Source organism: Leishmania martiniquensis, chromosome 5, assembly GCF_017916325.1.
Source record: "Leishmania martiniquensis isolate LSCM1 chromosome 5, whole genome shotgun sequence".
Taxonomy (NCBI): Eukaryota; Euglenozoa; class Kinetoplastea; order Trypanosomatida; family Trypanosomatidae; genus Leishmania; species Leishmania martiniquensis.
Genome location: NC_090140.1, coordinates 322,241 through 338,527, shown reverse-complemented (window position 1 = coordinate 338,527; position 16,287 = coordinate 322,241). Strand labels below are relative to the sequence as shown.

At 65.4% G+C, this 16,287-nt stretch overlaps 4 protein-coding genes across 4 annotated transcripts; all 4 read right to left on the bottom strand.

Moving 5' to 3' along the window:
• Positions 1-450: 450 nt before the first annotated feature.
• On the bottom strand, positions 451-1,368 carry LSCM1_07767 (uncharacterized protein; the record flags this gene model as incomplete). Its single annotated transcript, XM_067325124.1, has 1 exon — positions 451-1,368. The coding sequence occupies one exon, from the start codon at positions 1,366-1,368 to the stop codon at positions 451-453; it is 918 nt and encodes a 305-aa protein (XP_067181329.1).
• A 694-nt stretch (positions 1,369-2,062) lies between these two features.
• On the bottom strand, positions 2,063-7,945 carry LSCM1_07766 (uncharacterized protein; the record flags this gene model as incomplete). The annotated part of the gene is made up of 1 exon (XM_067325123.1): positions 2,063-7,945. The coding sequence occupies one exon, from the start codon at positions 7,943-7,945 to the stop codon at positions 2,063-2,065; it is 5,883 nt and encodes a 1,960-aa protein (XP_067181328.1).
• A 1,413-nt stretch (positions 7,946-9,358) lies between these two features.
• Positions 9,359-9,976, bottom strand: LSCM1_07765 (uncharacterized protein; the record flags this gene model as incomplete). Its single annotated transcript, XM_067325122.1, has 1 exon — positions 9,359-9,976. The coding sequence occupies one exon, from the start codon at positions 9,974-9,976 to the stop codon at positions 9,359-9,361; it is 618 nt and encodes a 205-aa protein (XP_067181327.1).
• A 797-nt stretch (positions 9,977-10,773) lies between these two features.
• On the bottom strand, positions 10,774-15,882 carry LSCM1_07764 (uncharacterized protein; the record flags this gene model as incomplete). Its single annotated transcript, XM_067325121.1, has 1 exon — positions 10,774-15,882. The coding sequence occupies one exon, from the start codon at positions 15,880-15,882 to the stop codon at positions 10,774-10,776; it is 5,109 nt and encodes a 1,702-aa protein (XP_067181326.1).
• Positions 15,883-16,287: the final 405 nt, after the last annotated feature.

Here is a 16,287-nt window from a genome sequence, read left to right as displayed (position 1 = left end):
CCTTCTCCCTCGTTTGCTCGTGCCTGAGTAGTAGTCAGATGGGAGAGAAAGGGGGGAGGGGCTGGGGCGACGCTGCCGCCGCACAACGCCAGGTAGACGTCGACAAGGAGGAGGAGAAGGGGGGATAGAAGCGCTTCACACACACACACACATACACACAGACAAAAAAGAAGGATGTGAGCGTGAGAAAACGACGGTGGCGGGGGTGTGGAAAAGGGAAGGGGGATGGGGTGGGCAAGATGCGTCCTGGAGCCATGTGACGTCGTTCCCTCCCCCCTCCCTCCCCCTCCCCCACTGCGTAGAGCGCGCAGCGGCTGGTTTCCTGCGCCTCGCATGCAGGGAGGGGAGGGGGGGAGAGAGCGAGTCGTTACGCTAGCCGGGCCCACTGACTGACCGGCTCTCTCCCTCCCCCCTCGCTTCTTCCGTCGGTTGACGGCGTTTTCTCATGGGTTACGAGAGGAGCAGCGCCACCGTGACGAGAACGCTGGCCACCACCGCTGCCGCGCTCGCGCGGCTGTAGCCGATGGCGGCGGCGTTTGACTTGGCGTTGCACCTGAGGTTCTCGGGTGTGCACGCGTTGGCCGTCGCGCAGTCTGCTGCATTCATCTGGGGCTGGCTGCGGGCTAACTGCATCGTCATGTAGATGCTAGTCGAGAATTCAACAGGGATGCAGCCGCAGAAGTGGCAGCCGCTGGTTTCGAAGGAGATGGCGCCGAATGTGGCGAGGCTCGCCGGGACGGTCCCCTTCATCAAGTCGTTGCCTTTGAAATTCATGTACTTCAGCGACTTGAGGCCCTTGGCGTCCCAGGCTGGCAGGTTACCGCACGCCTTTGTGTTCGACACGTCCAGAGTGACGAGGTTGGAGAGGCTGTTCCACGCCTGCGGGATGGTGCCCTGCAGCGACGTGCCCATCAAGTACAGCTCCTGCAGCCACGTCAACTGGCCGTAGTGCTCTGGGAAGGTGCCAGTAAGCCCAGGATTCCCCATGAGGTTCATCGTGATGACGCGCACGTTGGAGGGCGTGAATCCAGGCTTGGAACCAAACCTGGGGATGGTGCCGGTGATACCAAACTTGACGAGCAGCATCGTCACCGTCTGCTTCACGGTGTCGCAGGAGATGCCCTCATATTTGCAAATATCTTTGCCGGACCACACGTACTTGAGGGGGTACATGTTTGACCACAGCTTCACGAAATACTGCGTGCTCTGGTCGGTGATGGTGGTGGCGGCGGGGACAGCGGCGACGGCTTCGGCCGGGGTGGTGGTGGTGGTGGCGGAGGCTGCAGCAGCGTCCACCACGCAGAGCAGGAGCACGAACGCGGAGGCGAGTGCTGCAACGCGGGCGAGTGCTTTCTTGCCGGCAGCCATGGGTGAGCGTGAGTAGGGGAGATGATAAGGGGTGGGGCGGACCGGTCGAGGAGCGAAGGGTGGCGGCCCAGGGGAGGGAGAGAGGGATGTGCAACGCGGGCGACTCGTGGAGTGCGGGTATTGTGAGCAAGGCGCGCCCATCAATGCATGTGTGCATAGGCGCTCGTGTGAGCGAGTCATGATGCAAAAGGGCCGTGTGAGGTGTGGAGGGGGCGATGGAGACGATGGAGGAGAGCCAAACAACAACAAAAAAAGAAGGCCGGCATTGGCGCTAATGCGTGTGATGCACGCCGAGGGAAAGAGCGGGGAGTCGGCGGGGATGCGTGTGTGACCGAGGGACGGTGTGCTGTGCAATGGACAAGGCAACCCCCTCACCTTACGCACTCCCACACACTGTGTGCCAAACCCATCAAGCTGCCAAAAACGGCCCGCGCGCCCATTACATGACAAATGGAAACGTAACGGCCAAAGAAAGCGAAGGGAGAGAAGGCCGATGGGCGCAGCCCAACTGCGCTTACGGCCGCGTGCACAGAGCCACCGTTGAGCAGTTCTAACAAAGTGCGCTTAGCAACATCCTGCCACCCACACGATTACCAACACTATAGAGACGATCCCAAACAGCTCCCCCACAATTTCCTGCACGCCCCTCCTTTCCGTTCCGTCCGCCCCCCTTTTTTAGCTCTCCGTCGTCCCCTCAAAGCGGCAGCGTCAGAAGCGCGCGCTGCTTCGCAATGAGCTCGTGGAGAGAGGGAAGAGTGCGCCTTGGCAGCCCCAAGACGTTTCGACGTGCCGCTTCCATCTTGACTTGCCGCTCCAGCGCGTCGGCGATGTCGTCTTTGGCGGCTGCCGAAAACGGCGTGGTGCTTCCGCCCTGCAACAGCTGTGCAACGTCGCCGTCCACCACGTGGTGCGACAAGTACGCGGCCGGGGGCAAGGCGGTCGGTGGACTCAGCAGCGGACGCATGTGCGCGTGCAGGAGCGGCTGCAGGTAGGCCGCCAGCGCCCCATCCTCTTCCGAGAGCAGTGGCACATACGCGCCGAGGCTGCCGAGTGCGGTGCTGTAGTACACAATCTTCGTCGCCAGAGCCGCATCGGTGCCCTGCGAGGGGTCGTGCGGCTGCACATGCAGTGCTGTCACGAGCTCGCCGACGTGGTGCCGCGCGACTTCACGAAACGTCTGCTGCGTGCGCATGTAGGCCTCCTCCGTGATGAGCTCCACTTCGTGCAGCTGATGCACCGGCTGCGCAAATTGTGTGCGTGTAGTCTCCGGAATGCGCAAAAACACCACCGTACCAAAGCGGTCCGACGCGGCGATCGTGCGCTCGTCCACGACGACCACACTCGTGATCTGCCGCGGCACACTGTCCGTCATGATCTGCAGAAGAAACGACGGCGTGCCAGACGCCGTCGTCCCTGCCGGCGCGCCATGCGCAGCGGCGGGGGCGGGGCTTCCGGGCTGCAATGCGGCAATGAACACGGAGGCGTTCACGGTGCCGCAGACGATGAGCAGCTGTCGTTCTCGCGCCATCCGCATGCCCTCAGCGTCCCCGTAGCGGCATTGGTAGAGGTCCGCGGCGAAGAAGGATGTGTTGCGCGCGTTCACGTTCCGGCTGCCCGGCGGCGATGCAAACACGTAGTCGATCGCGGTGATGCGCTGCCCCGGCGTGTTGGCGAGGTGACGGCGGCGCAGGAGGTGCTCCTTACCCCACGAGTAGATGCGCAGACCCTGTGCAGAGCCCATGCCCACAAACAGAAGCCCCACCTCCTCGCAAAGGCACAGGGCGGAGGGGTAGTCTGACTTTGCACCCTCGTCGCCGACCCTGCCGCCGGCGGCGGCGGCAACACCACTGCTGCTGGCACCGGAGCGGCGATCCTTGCCGCCGCTGCTGACGCTATCGACAGCGTCGTCCGGCCGCAGGTACGTGCTGTGCAGCAGTTCCAGCCTCAGCAGCGCATCAGCGCCACCACCACCGGCGGTGCCGCTACCGCTGGCGCACCGAAATGTGCGCAGGAAGCCGTGCCGCCACGACGCGGCGGTGCCACACCCAGCCCCATGTGTGTACATGGATGCCGTGCCGACAACGACGACCGGCTCTCTGCCGAACTCCTTGAAGAAGCTGCCTACCGTGACGGAGGTGATCGCTTCGTTGGGCTCGAAGTAGATGGGCGGCAGCAGACGCTGGGCGTCGCGGTGGTAGAGCTGCAGTGTGCTATTGTACGCGTTGGGGCGCCCAAGGGAGCGCTGCGGCGCCGTGTACGGGATGCCGCCGTACAGCCCTTCGCCGTAGAGTGCGCCGCGGCCCTCGACCTGCGCGTTGTCTGCCATGCGAGCCGTGAGGAAGGCGCGATCCTCGGCGCGGTGCCGCTCCGCCTCCTGTCGGCTGTGGCTGCGATGCTCAACGCCACTGATGATGAGGTATGCTGGCCGTGTTGGGTGCTGCAGGAGCCGGCGACCCGCCAGCGGCAGGGGGTGGTGCTGGAAGCTGTACTCAACGCCGCCCGAGCCGGGGCCGCCGCCACCACCACCACCACCTGCGCCACCACCACCGGCGCCGGTGTTCGACACATAGAGGGCCAGCTCGCGGTTCTGCACGGCGATGACCACCTCCTGCTGCTGCTCGCGTGGAACGAGGGTGATGGACTCAACCGCGGCTAGAGCGCTCTCGTCCTCCTCCTTCGCACTGTCCCCCACCCCTGTGGCGGCCGAGTCGCTGCCATTCGCGGCGACGGAGCTGACGCGCGACGGCAGCACGAACCGCGCGAACGAGGTTGGCCGCGTTGGAAAGCTGTACGGTGCCATCCTGACCGTCCTATCGTGCACCTCGCACCGCCACGTGCGCTCGCCTGAGACCACGTAGCAGAAGGTCTCGCCATCGCCTGCCACGAACTGGCACGGGCGGGAGCCGCACCACAGCTCCGCCGTTGCCACCACCTTGGCGGACGACGGGTTCAGCTCATAGCGCGTCACCATGCCGTCGCTGTGGCCGACGAATAGGAAAAGCTGGCGTCGCCCTGCCGCAGCGGCTACGCCACCACGCGAACGGTTGGCGCCTCTGCCGCGGCGCGGGCCCGCCCCGCCGATCAATGCTGCCGCCGCATCACTGCCGCCTCGCGTGTCGCCGAGGTACGTCAGGAGGAGAGAGGTGATAGTTACCTCGGCGGCCGACGACGAACCAGCGTCCGCGCTGCCGCTGCGACGACACGTGATCTTCTCCAGGGGTTCACGCAGCTTGCGGGGGTGGACCAGGTATACTTCCTCGTTCACTGTTGCGATCGCCGCCAGCTGCTCTGTCTGCGCCGCCGCTGCTGCTGCTGCTGCTGCGGAGGCGGCCGCTGCGGAGCTCGGCGAGGCGGCATTCGGGCTCCACAAGAGCGCCTGCAGTTCGCGCTGGAGGGCTGTCGACACGGCGCTCGCCGGAGGCTGCAGCAGGGCTACGGCGGGGGCCAGCGGGAAGGTGGGAAGGACATCACGCTGCTGCAGCTCCGTACCCGTCAGGCCAAAGTCAAAGCTGGCGATGCCGCCGCGCTGGTGGAAGGAGAGCAGCACTGTCGTTGGGGTCACCGCAGCAGCAAGCACACTGTTGCCGTGCGGATGCGTCCAGCTCGCTGGCACGACCGATGCCGCCCAGGCGCCATCGCCGCTGCCGTGCATCTTTTTGCCAGCTGCGTCGAGCCGATCGCCACCGCCTGTGGCGGTGGCGATGCAGCTCAGAACATTTATCCCCCTCGGAGTGACCTGCACGTAGCCGCAGCCGTGCTGCAGCGTTGTCGCGGCGAGCGTCCGCTCTGCCGTGATGAAAGAGGTGCTGGTGTCCTGCTCGACCGTGCTGCCGATGCGGTACACCGTCGTGCCCTGACGCGTGCACAGCAGCACGCGGTCGGTGCACACCTGGTCGCGAGCGCCACTGACGGTCGCAGCGAGCTGCCGAAGCGCCTTCAAGCGCTGAGCATGCTGGCGCGCCGCACCGCCGGCGCCTCTGAGCGCCTTCTCGTCTGCCCTTCGCTTCACGGCTGCAGCGGCGGCGGCTTCGATGGCAGCCTGCTGCTGACGTGCCAGGGACTGCATCGACAGCGCGGAAGGTATCGGAATGACGAGGCTGAAGACAGTCGGGAGCACTTGGCGGCCCTCGAGCTTTGCGGCGTAGCCGTAGCGGGCTTGCACGAGCACGCTCTCGCCGCCGCGCCCGCCAACGTAGCTGAAATAGATTTCCGGCTGCTCAGTTGACTGCTCCGTCGCCGGCGCCGGCCCATCACCAAAGCTCGTCGGTTGGTCAGCCGTAGCCGCGGCCGAGGTGGAGGAGGTGAGGTGGGAGGTGAAGCTGGTGATGGCCGGCGTGTTGGGGAGGCTCTGCAGCTGGACAACGTGCTGAGGGCGGCGGTGCGGCTGGTAGGCTTTGATGACGCGCACCTCCATCGGATGTTTAAGGGCCGGCACCGCGGCTGTGGAGGGGGCCGACGGCCGGGTGACGGTGGTGGCATCGACCTGCTCCTCCTTTACGTGTGGCAGCGGCGGCGGCGCCGTTGGGTCGTCTTGCGGCTCTGGCTTGGCGGCTGCGCCTGTGACCTCCGCCGCGCGCGGGCGCTTGCGATCGGCGCCGTCGCCATCCTTCGCGGCACCGCCCGCCTCCTCCGTTTTGGACTTCTCCCTTTTGCCCGAGAGCGGCATCGGCAGCCCCAGCGGCAGCGCCCGCTCGCGCCGCACGCGCTTCACGATGTACTCGCGATCCGCCGTGTAGCCGTTGCTTTTAATCTTGTAGAGCCCATGCAGTGCCCCCGCCTCGTTCCCAACGAAGAGAAAACCACGCCGGAAAAGCGCCATGGCCGACGACGGCGGCAGCGTGTCGAAGTAGTGCACCGACAGCGGGTTCGGCACGGGCGGCAGCGCCGCTGACGGCGCAGCACCGCCGTTGGACGCCAGCTGCTGCTGTTGCTGCTGCTGCAGGAACAGCTCCGGGTTCGCCTGCGCCAGCTCGCGCGTCCTAAGCGCCTCGTAGGCGCGCTGCACGTCACCGGCCTCCAAGAACACGCGGTACACGTCCCCCTGCTCATCTTGCAGCAGCAGGAAGAAGCGACGGCCGAAGCAGGTCAGCGTGTGCTGGATGATGGAGGGGTCGTACAGCATCTCCGTGCAGTCGAGACGGCGCGGGAAGGCGTAGGTGCACTTGAAGACACCGACGCGGCTATTCGCCATCGCAGCGGAGTTCTGCTGCTGCTGCTGCTGCGATGCGGACACGTCGTACCAGATAAGCTCCGTGTCCGTGCAGACAAGCACGCCACCTGGGCCGTACGGCGCGGCAGGGACGGAGATGAGCCGGTGCGCTGTCGCCGGCACGTGCACCAGCTGTGTCCGCTGCACCTGTTTCAGGCTCGGCACGTAGGCGTAGAGCACAAAGTGCTTGCGGCGCAGCACCGCCGTCTCGGGGCCTCCACCGCTGGTCTTGAGGAAGGTGCCTCCGCCCGCCTGGGCTGCTGCGGCAGCGGCGTTGGTGGGGCCACTGCCGGGCGCGGCAGCGCCGTCGCGCGCCTCGACCATTTCCTCCTCGAGCACGGCGAAAACAGCGTGATCGAGGTGGCCGTCAAGGGCGCAGGCAGAGTACAGAACGGTCTGGCGCTGCACCTCGATGGGGGTGCCAAGGCTGATGGCGCCGTTGGCCCGCCGCGCTTTGGCGGCCCGCCGGCGCCGGGCCGCTCGAAGCTCGCGACCGGTCACTGGGCCGCGGCGCTGGCGCTCACCCTCATCGTCGTCGTCGTCGTCGCCCTCCGTGTCATCGCCATCGCCATCGGCCTCGCTCTCTGTGTCATCGTCGAAGTTGTGCCCGACGTTGGCGTATTTGACTGGATCCCAGGCGTCGTTCACCGTGATGGGCACCAGCGTCTTGGTGCGGATGAGCGCCGTGATCAAGAGCGCCGTCCCCGCGGGGTCCACTGCCATGCGGGCACCAGGGACCGCCAGCCGCGCCCCGCTCCGACCCAGGCAAACCTCGCTCACCTTGATGAAGCGGCCCTTCAAGGACGTAGTCACCAGCATGGTTGCGCCGCCGTTTAGACCGTCACCTCCATTGCCATCCTCGCCGTCGTCGCCATAGAACAGGCGCGTCGGCACCGGCGGCTCGTCCAGCTGATACCGCAGCAGCGTCACGTAACCCGTCTCGCTCGTCACGGCGAGGTAGTGCATCCCACTGCGATGCGCCGTTGTAGTCGCGTCGTCGAGCACACCGGCAGTGCTGTTGCCCGGCAACGAGGCGCTGCTCGAGCCACCGGCCTTTGCCATCGACGAGGCGCTCGTCGGCACCGCCACCGCAGCGTACACGGCCGACATCAAAGGGGTGCGGCAGACACACTCTACGCCGCCGTTGGCGTCTTCTGCGTAGAGCCGCCACAGCTCGAGCACGTTGTGGCGAATAAGGACGAGGTCGTTCGCGTCCGGCAGGGTGAAGGAGCCCTCGATGGCGTGGGTGACCTTCTGCGTGGGGATGAGGGTCTGGTGGTACAGCAGCACATCGTTCACGGGCCCGACGGCGGCGGTGTCGGCACCAGCGTTACCATCGTCGCCCTCAGCCGCGCCGTTGTGATGCATTCCGCCCTCACGCACGGTTCACTTCGAGAGCAAACAGAATCGACGGACACCGACCTTTGACGAGACACAACCGTACCCGGAGTGCTTTGGGTGCACACACACACACACAGACACACAGACAGACAGACAGACGCAGAGAGCGGGAGAGTGAAAGAGAGGGCGCACGTTTGGAAAGCGTGCAGGTGGGCCACTGCGCTGCGTATGTACCTTTCCGTTACGTGTGGGGACGCGTAGGGATTAAAGACGTGATAGGACTGCTGCTGTAACTCGCACGGCGACTGTGGCAAGGGAAGATGGCGGTGGTGAAGGGGAGGAGGAAGAGGTGAGAGATGCAGCCATGCAAGCGCGCCACTGCGCGCATGAGGAGACCCAACACAGATGAGCGCGCGCACGCGTGAACACGCGGGTCGCCTCACGAGCGTTCGCCGTTCCCAGTACACCTGTGCCTCGTCCCCCTTCCCCAGCCTCCCCGCCCTCACCGTTTTCGCTTCCTCGCCCGCACTCTTCAGCGTGAGCATGTGCGCTTGACGGGCCCTCTCCCGACGTGTCCTCCTCCATACACTGCCACCCCTCCCCTCTCTTCACGTCTACTCCCTTCTTCCCCATCCCCTTGACGCAAGCGCCTGCGCCTGCGGTATCAGAGAGAGAGGGACACATATGCGACGTGCGTACAACAAAGAGGAGAAGGAGGCGGTGGTGAGACGGCGTCATTGACACTGCGGATAGTGGCGGGCGGTCGCGGCAGGGAAGGGAAGGAGGTGGAAGGGTAGGAGAGAGACGGGGGACGGCGCGGCGCGACGCGAGCCAGCTTTCAAATATCGCTGCTTCAGTCTTGTCGTTGCCGCTTAATGCATATATATATATATACGTGTGCGCGTAAGTGTGTCTGTGGCGTGGGCGTACGTGCGTGGCGGATATGACAAGTGTGCGAGCCGTGCAAAGCTCACGCGAGTCAGACGGCGGGGGCCACACGAGAGCGGCGGAACAGCTCGACAGCGCACAACTGAGGCCCCCCTATCAAAGAACAAGAGCAACAACTCCTCAACACCTATCACTCACGATCATGTCACACCACCGCACCACCCCACCCCACACCGCCGATACCCATTCCGTCCTCACCTTCATCTCGATTCAGCGAGGCCGGTATCCAGCATAAGCCAAGATCGCCGTCTACCATCGCGGGCGGACACCCGCACAGTCTCGCAGGAGAGGCGGCGCACATGCGGTCGCTCACCGCGAGGACCTTCCCTGGGCACCGGCGGACGCGTTTCCGTCCTCCTCTTCTGCTGCCGCCGCCAGCGACTCGCAAAGGGGGTTGACGGAGATCTTTTGCCATCAGACTCGCGTGTGCCCCCCCTCCCCCCCTCGAGAGGCTGCGATGCCTCCTGGGGCAGTCCATCGCCTGACGCCGGCTTAGCTGATCCTTGACACCGTCGCCGGTCGCTTCAGCATCGCCAGCGCATCTTGGCGCATCTTCTTCTCCGTCGGCGGCATCGCCATCTCTACGGAGGCGTCGCCGCTGGCGTACGCGTCACCCTCGGCAGCCGCCTTGGCCAGCCGCTTGCGCTGCGAGGCCAGCACCGGGGTTGGGATGTCCCACGTCTCCGTGCCGATCACGCGCATTGTGTACCAGAAAAGCGTGATGGCGAGCGCGCCGAGGGTCAGGCCAATGTAGTTCGCGTAGCGCCGCTCATCGCCATACAGCCAGTCGCGGTACATCCCGGTCTCGTCAAAGGTGCCCTCGCCTTGCGTCTCGCGGAGGCGGTAGTCCTGACCGCCAGCCACGTTCGTCACGAGGTTTGCATTCTTCCAGCGCACGGAGCTGTTTAGCCGGTGCGTGGTCTTGTAGACCGGCAGGCTGTGGGCAACGGGCGGTCCCTTGCGGGCGTTGCGCTCCCCCGGCTTCAGGTCGAGAGGGCCCTCGAATAGATCCTTGCGGAAGCCGCGCGACAGCGTCAGCAGGGCCGCTGCCGAAGTCGAAGACGAGGAGGACGCCGATGCGGCAACTCCTGCAAGACTGACGCGCTGCATGGTCGCTTGCTCACTCACCAGGCGGGGTTGCCCTTTGGGGTGCGGCGCTGCGCGGCGGTGCTCGCGGTAAAGCGGAGGCAAGAGCCGGCGCTCGATGCAAGACCCACGCTTATGCGGCGAGGTAGTGCTCGATGATGATGAGCGTCACTCAGCGCGCTGCTGCCACTCCTGTTCGTGGGGAGAGAGCGATGCGGATTGGCGTGATGACTGCACGTGTGTGTGTTTGTGTGTGTGAGAGAGAGAGAGGGGGGTGCGAGGTTGACAGAGATCGTACGCGAGAAGAGGGGGTGGGGAAGCGGCTCACCCGGTCATGGTCTCCCCCTTCCTCTCCTAGCGACGGTGAGTGGTGTGCTTGGGTGTGCGTGCTTTCTGCAGTATTCACGGTAGTTGTACAGGTAAAGCACAGGTGGGCCACAGCGCAGCTGCATCCGTCTCCTCTCCCTGCTGCCGTCCGCGCCTCCAAAGTCCGGCCCTTTCCTTCTTCGGCTCATGCCGCTCATTCCACGTGCAGGACGAGGTGTGACTTCACACGCACATCCACACACACTGACGCACACACGCACACACACATACACGCACAGTTCAAATGGGCGTAAAGGCGTCTTGAGACGTCACGACGGGGTGCTGCGAAGAAGAGAGAGAGGAGAGGAGGTGTGTGTGTGTATGTGTGTGTGAATGGGCATACACAGCGCAGGCGACGCGAGGCCGCCGCAGTGGTGTTGAGTCCGCGACCGCTGTAAGCGCTTTCGAGCATTCGCGCGCCCCGGAAAGGGCCGACGAAGTGGCGCCGCGGCGTGTCACTCGGCGCTGCTGTGTGGAAGCTGTGACCGTGGCATGGGGGTCCGGCGCACCAAAGTGCCGCCCTCCTTCACGAAGACCTCGCTGCGGCGCCGACGCACCACGCGGCGCACGACGACCACGCGCCGGCGGGCGGATGATGACGGTGACGAGCACGAGGTAACGAGAGAAAGATGATGCTGACTGCTGTGCTGTGAGGGGTCCGAGCGCTGGTGTGAGCGAGCGCGTCGCACCGAGCGACTGCTTGACTGGGAAACCGGCGACGCACTGCGCGACAAGGCCGCCGGCAAAAACGCGGATGATGTGGGCGTGTCGAGGGAGGAGGTCGACTTCGCGGACGAAACGGCAGTCGGGGGAGCGGTGGCACCGGCAGCGCTGCCCGCGTTACGCATGCGATACGCCGCGCCCGATTCTTCGATGCCCCTGTTTCTTTGGCGCCTGCATCGCCTGAGCCGCGATCGGGGCTGCGCTGGGCACTGACTCACGGGTGTTGGCGCTGCTGTCATGGACAGCGCGGAATGGGATACAAAGGCCGCACTCCCGCCCTCAGCATCGCGCGGTGAGAGGTGCGTATGGACCCACCAATCGAACGGGCGGACGCCTGTGTGGGCAGCACAGCTCGGTATAGCGCAGATGCCCCCGAGAGCGGCCTCCTGCACGCTTCCCTGAATAGAGCGCGTGCGCCCGTCGAGGCTGTGTCCATCCACTTCCAGCTGACCGGCGCCAACGGAAGCTTCGACAAACACGTTGGCGGTGACGAGGTGTGCCTGTCGCTGCTGCGCGTCCTGTGCGTCATCATCCATCACGGGAGTCGCGACCGCTTCTGGTACCTCAGGAGAAGCGTACCCAAGGCGCTTTCCGCTGCCAGCTGCCTCTTGGGGACGAGTTGGCAGTCTTGGAGTACCCCTCACTGGGTCCTCGGCGCTAGCGCCGGTTGCGTGCATCAGCGACGGCTGCGGCTTCAACTGCGACGAGGAGACCGCCTTCGGCGACTCAGACGCCGCTGAGCTCGGGTGTAACGCCGCTGCAAGAGCGGGCTGGTTCGCACCTGTCGTTAAGGACGGCGCCGGTAGCTGAGGACGGCGCGGCAGAGGACTGTCTCCGCTTGCTTCTCTCCCACTCGTGGTGCTGCTGCCGCCGTGGACTACTCGATGGTTCGAGGCAGCTGTTGTACCGCCCATCGCAACGACGTCGATCTGGAGCGGAGAGACGTGTGGGAGATCCCGGGTGCTGCCATGATGAGTGGCGCGTGGTGCGTTGCGGCCACGGCTGCGCGGCCGCAGGTGCGGGCCTGCCTCCACAAGCACTGACGCGCCATGCATCCCTACCGACTGCTTGAGCTCTGGTTGGCATAGCCGTAGGCGACGCTGGTTGTCCAGAACTGAGGGAGAGGGGGTGCCGGCCCCCAACGTCGAGTCGACAGTGTCGCGAGACTCGCGTGCCGCTGCCTTGCCGGCGCCTCTGTCCTTGTACGCAGTGGCGAGGAGGTTCGCCTGCGCATGAGACAGGTACTTCGCTGTGCCACTGAGCATGGGGACATCGTCACTCGAGCTGGAGGACGCCGAGGCGGTTGCGCACTTGGATTGGGGGGCCAAATGGCCCTCCGTGCCGGCGTCGACACGCGCAGGCAGAGCGTTGAGCGCCTTGTCGCTTTTCCTGCAGCATATGAACGCCTCCTCTTCGGGCCGCGATGTGTGGGTGAGGGCCAAAGGGGCCTGATCGCTGCTGCTACTCGTGCTCCGCGACGTTCTGGAGAGCTGCAGCGGCGGCTTCGATGACAGCGCCAGCGATGGAGTGGGAGAGCGTCGAGTTGCCAGGCCACCGATGCTGCCGCCGCTGTGGGCGGCGTCTGCGGGGTGCAGGGCTGGTTGCGACTCCTGGCGGATGGGGTGGCGTGCGCTAGATAGCGACTGACTGCCATTCTCGCTATGCGATGGAGGGGAGGCGGTGCCCGACATAGAAAAGTCGCCGCTGATGCTTGGCGACGCATTGGCAACGACGGGGGGGCCAAGGTGGGGCACGTGAAGTTCCTTTCGCTCGTCGAGACACGAGGGGAGCGGCGGGTGGGCCAGCGGTGTTGCCCCCCTTCGACCAGAGAGCGGTGTGACGAGCCCTTCCCCATCGCCAGCGCCACTTGGCTGGTTCGCAGTGCTGCTAATGCGGTTGCGCATACCCCACGGAGAGCGCGTCACCCCGACCTCTCTCGGAAGTGCCGACATCGGCTGCGAGTCCGGCACAGATTCGCCGGAGACGGAGAGGATGGCCGAGCACGGCTCCATCCCTCTCCACGTGCGGTGGCACGGGCTGTCACCGGCGCGGCTCGACTGCGTGACCGTCTCAGCACTCACCGGGGGGCAGTCCCTGTGGTGGCCACGTCGAGGCAGCGAGGGGGTGGGGGATGGCGATGGCTTCCTGGCAGATCCACTGGCTGCGGTACTGCCGACGCGGTCGATCTCGTTCGCCAGCAGGGATGCTGTCGCCGATGCAGGCGAAGGCGCTTCGACGGTGAGGGTAGGTAGGTGCGGTCGTGGCCCAACGACTAGTCGCTGCTGCGCACAGGCCGCAGCTTCCATTCTTCGCAGTCGCTCCCCGGCGTCGCGCACGGCGGCCGAGATGGCGTGGCTCTCTTCCATCGCTGCCCGCCGACTCTCTGACAGCAGTGACCTGCGCCACCCATCCAGATGTGAGGATGACAGATCGGTGCGTGGCGCGCCGAGCCTGTCGGACGAAGCCGGCGAGCAGAGGGAGATGGAGTTGGACAGGAAGCGCACCGACGGCGGTGTCCGCGCCATGGCGGTATCTCGGTGAAGCGCAATGGCAGAGAGGCCCATAGCGGCCTCTGTGATCGAGGCTCCCTCATCCGTGCGCGGAGTGCGCGGCGACGTGGACGGGGACCATCGTAACGCGGCAGCTTCCCAGCCCCGAGCGCCTTGCGCGCCGCTGCTGGGCAGGGATCGCCTTGTGCTGCTCGGCTGTGAACGCGTGAGCGACTTGGAGTCATGTGCGCCGCGTGAATCGAGGTTCGCCGTTGGCGACCACATCGAGTTGGCGGACAGCCGCAGCCGCCCTCCGCTCACCCTGTGAGGAACGCCTACCTGGTACGTGGGCGGTCGCCGTTGCAAGCGCCCGCCCTGCAGCTGAGGCAGCCGCGTCTGGCGCTGCATCTCCTCCTCTGTCAGAGACTCGGCACCGGGGGGTTTCGCAGGCAGCCTCTCTCCCTGTCGTGCGCTACGGTCAATGAACGGACTGACGTACGTGTCGGCGTCGGGCAGCTGCACGGCGAGCAGGTCGGGTGGTGACGGCACCGCCGCCGTAGTCGGTGCTTCTTCCTCGTGTGCAACAAGTCGATCAGCGAGGGCTTGACGAAGCCGCTGCCATCGCTGCTCCAGCTCTTGCAAAGCGCGCGCGCGGGCGGTGCACACAACATCCGGGGTGGGACGAAGCAGCACGATCGAGTGCGTCTGGCTAACAGGGCCCGCCAGAATTGTGTAGAGAGACAGCGGGCTGGTGGACAGGGCGCTGCGACGCAGCTCTGTAGCGCTGGCGGTGGTGGAGTCGACCGTCAATGACGTCCACTGGGAAGCGGAGCGGCCATTGCCCACACTACCGCCGCCGCCAGGAGCCGTCGGTGCTGCTGTGAAGGCATAGTTGAGGTCCGATAGGACAGGCGGGAGTGACGAGGGCAGCAGAGCTGGACACTCGTCCTCCGCAACGGAGGAGGAGAGCTCGAAAGAAGTGGCGGTGCTGTCGGAAGCAGCCGCGCTGCCACACCAGCCTGTGCTGCGGTCGCCCCCGCTACCCAGGGTGGCGCTCCGCAGTCTATCGCAGTCTCGGCGGGCGGCCGCGTTCTTGCCCTCGCCCACATGCGTCGTTTCGGCAACCTGGATGACGGGGTCGATGGACAGGCCAAGCGCCTCGCTCGTCTCATCAATGGCGTAGACCACGTCGACAACGATGCGCAGCGGACTTGCCAGCGCCAAGGCGAGCACCGGCTCGAACCGATCGTACCGCTGCAACTCACCGAGGCCGTGAAAGGTGTCCTGCAGACAAGTCGCGCCGGTGAAGAGCGCCCGTGTGCGAGTGATGCGCGCCGGCCAGTACAGCTCGTGGCCCAAGGCTTTCTCCGATGCAGCAGCAGCAGCGGCGGCGCTAACCTGGCGGCCGACATTGTCTGCGGCTCCAGCATTCACCGCTATAGCAGTCGAGTAGGACTCGCCTACGGCAACGGCCTTGGCGCCGGGCATGGCGCTGCCGGCGCTCCTCGAGCGATTGCCGCACGGGGCCATGGACACGGTCGGTGGACTCAAGTGCGCCGGATCTCGCGGCCGCTGATGTGCCGCCTCCTCTTCATCCTGTTGCCGCTGCTGCTGCTGCTGCCGCAGGTGCTCGTTCCACTGTTCGCGCTTGCGCTCCTCGATATCAATGGAACGCAGAACCGCGGCCACCTTGGCGGATGCCGGCTTACCTTTGGGCCACCGCGCCAGCACGTGCTGTGGCTGAGGCTGCGCGTGACCAATGCTGCCCGATAGCTGCAGCGAGGGTGTCGAGCACGACGCGGGAGCCGACGAGGATGGGGTAAGACAAGGGACCTTCACCCGAAGCGCTTCCCACTGTACGCGCACCAGGCACGAACGAGCGCTGAAGTCAATCATCGCCACGGGGGTCGCTTGCTGACGCTGTGACGTCGGGAGCGGCTGCGACGTGTCCATCGTGGCAGTGCGCTTGTAAAACTCTGCCGGAATGGTGCCCGCAGGTATCCGCCACAGCGGTGGGTACGGCGGCCGCACGGTTTCAGCGACAGAGAACGCTGCCGGCGCTTTCAGCGAAGCGCTGCTGACGGCTGCGGCGTTCGATGACCCGGTGGCCAAAGACACCACGGCCTCACGCAGCTTCGGGTATTGCCGCGCCCACGCATTGAGGACTTCACGGCGGTAGGCGAGCTCCTGCGCGGCGCCCCAGTCCTCCGCGTCGTTGTCTAAGAGTCGGTTGTGCTCCCGCCGCTGCCGCTGCTGCTGCTTCGCATGGCGGCGCCGGTACAGCTCCTCCAGGCTGCTTCGCAGCACATCAGCGTCATCAGGCGTGGTGGCGATATCTCGGAAGGAGAGCATCGCGAGCGTCCGGAGACAGGAGAGGAGAGGGGGCTTAAACCAAAGAGCAGCAACGACCACGCAAAATATTCAGAGAGGCGTAATTTCGTCTCGCTCCCTCTCTCTCTCTGTGTGTGTGTACGTGTGTGTGTGAGAGGAGGGGCACACCACACTCATGAAGTCAACGCTTCCCGTAAAAAAAAAAGAGAGCACAGCCGCTTGGTGCACTCGCACGACTGCTCTTGTCTACCTGACACGCGCACGCACTCTCTGTTGCGGTCAGCCTCTCCTCCGCCGCCACCCCGCCTCTGCTCAGTTTGGATAGGTTTGAAGAGAGCGGGAGAGACTGAGGCGCACCTCACGCACGCGCACGCGTGTATGGGGAGGGGAGGGAAAGGATGTCTGTGAGAAGGGCTGAGATGGGAG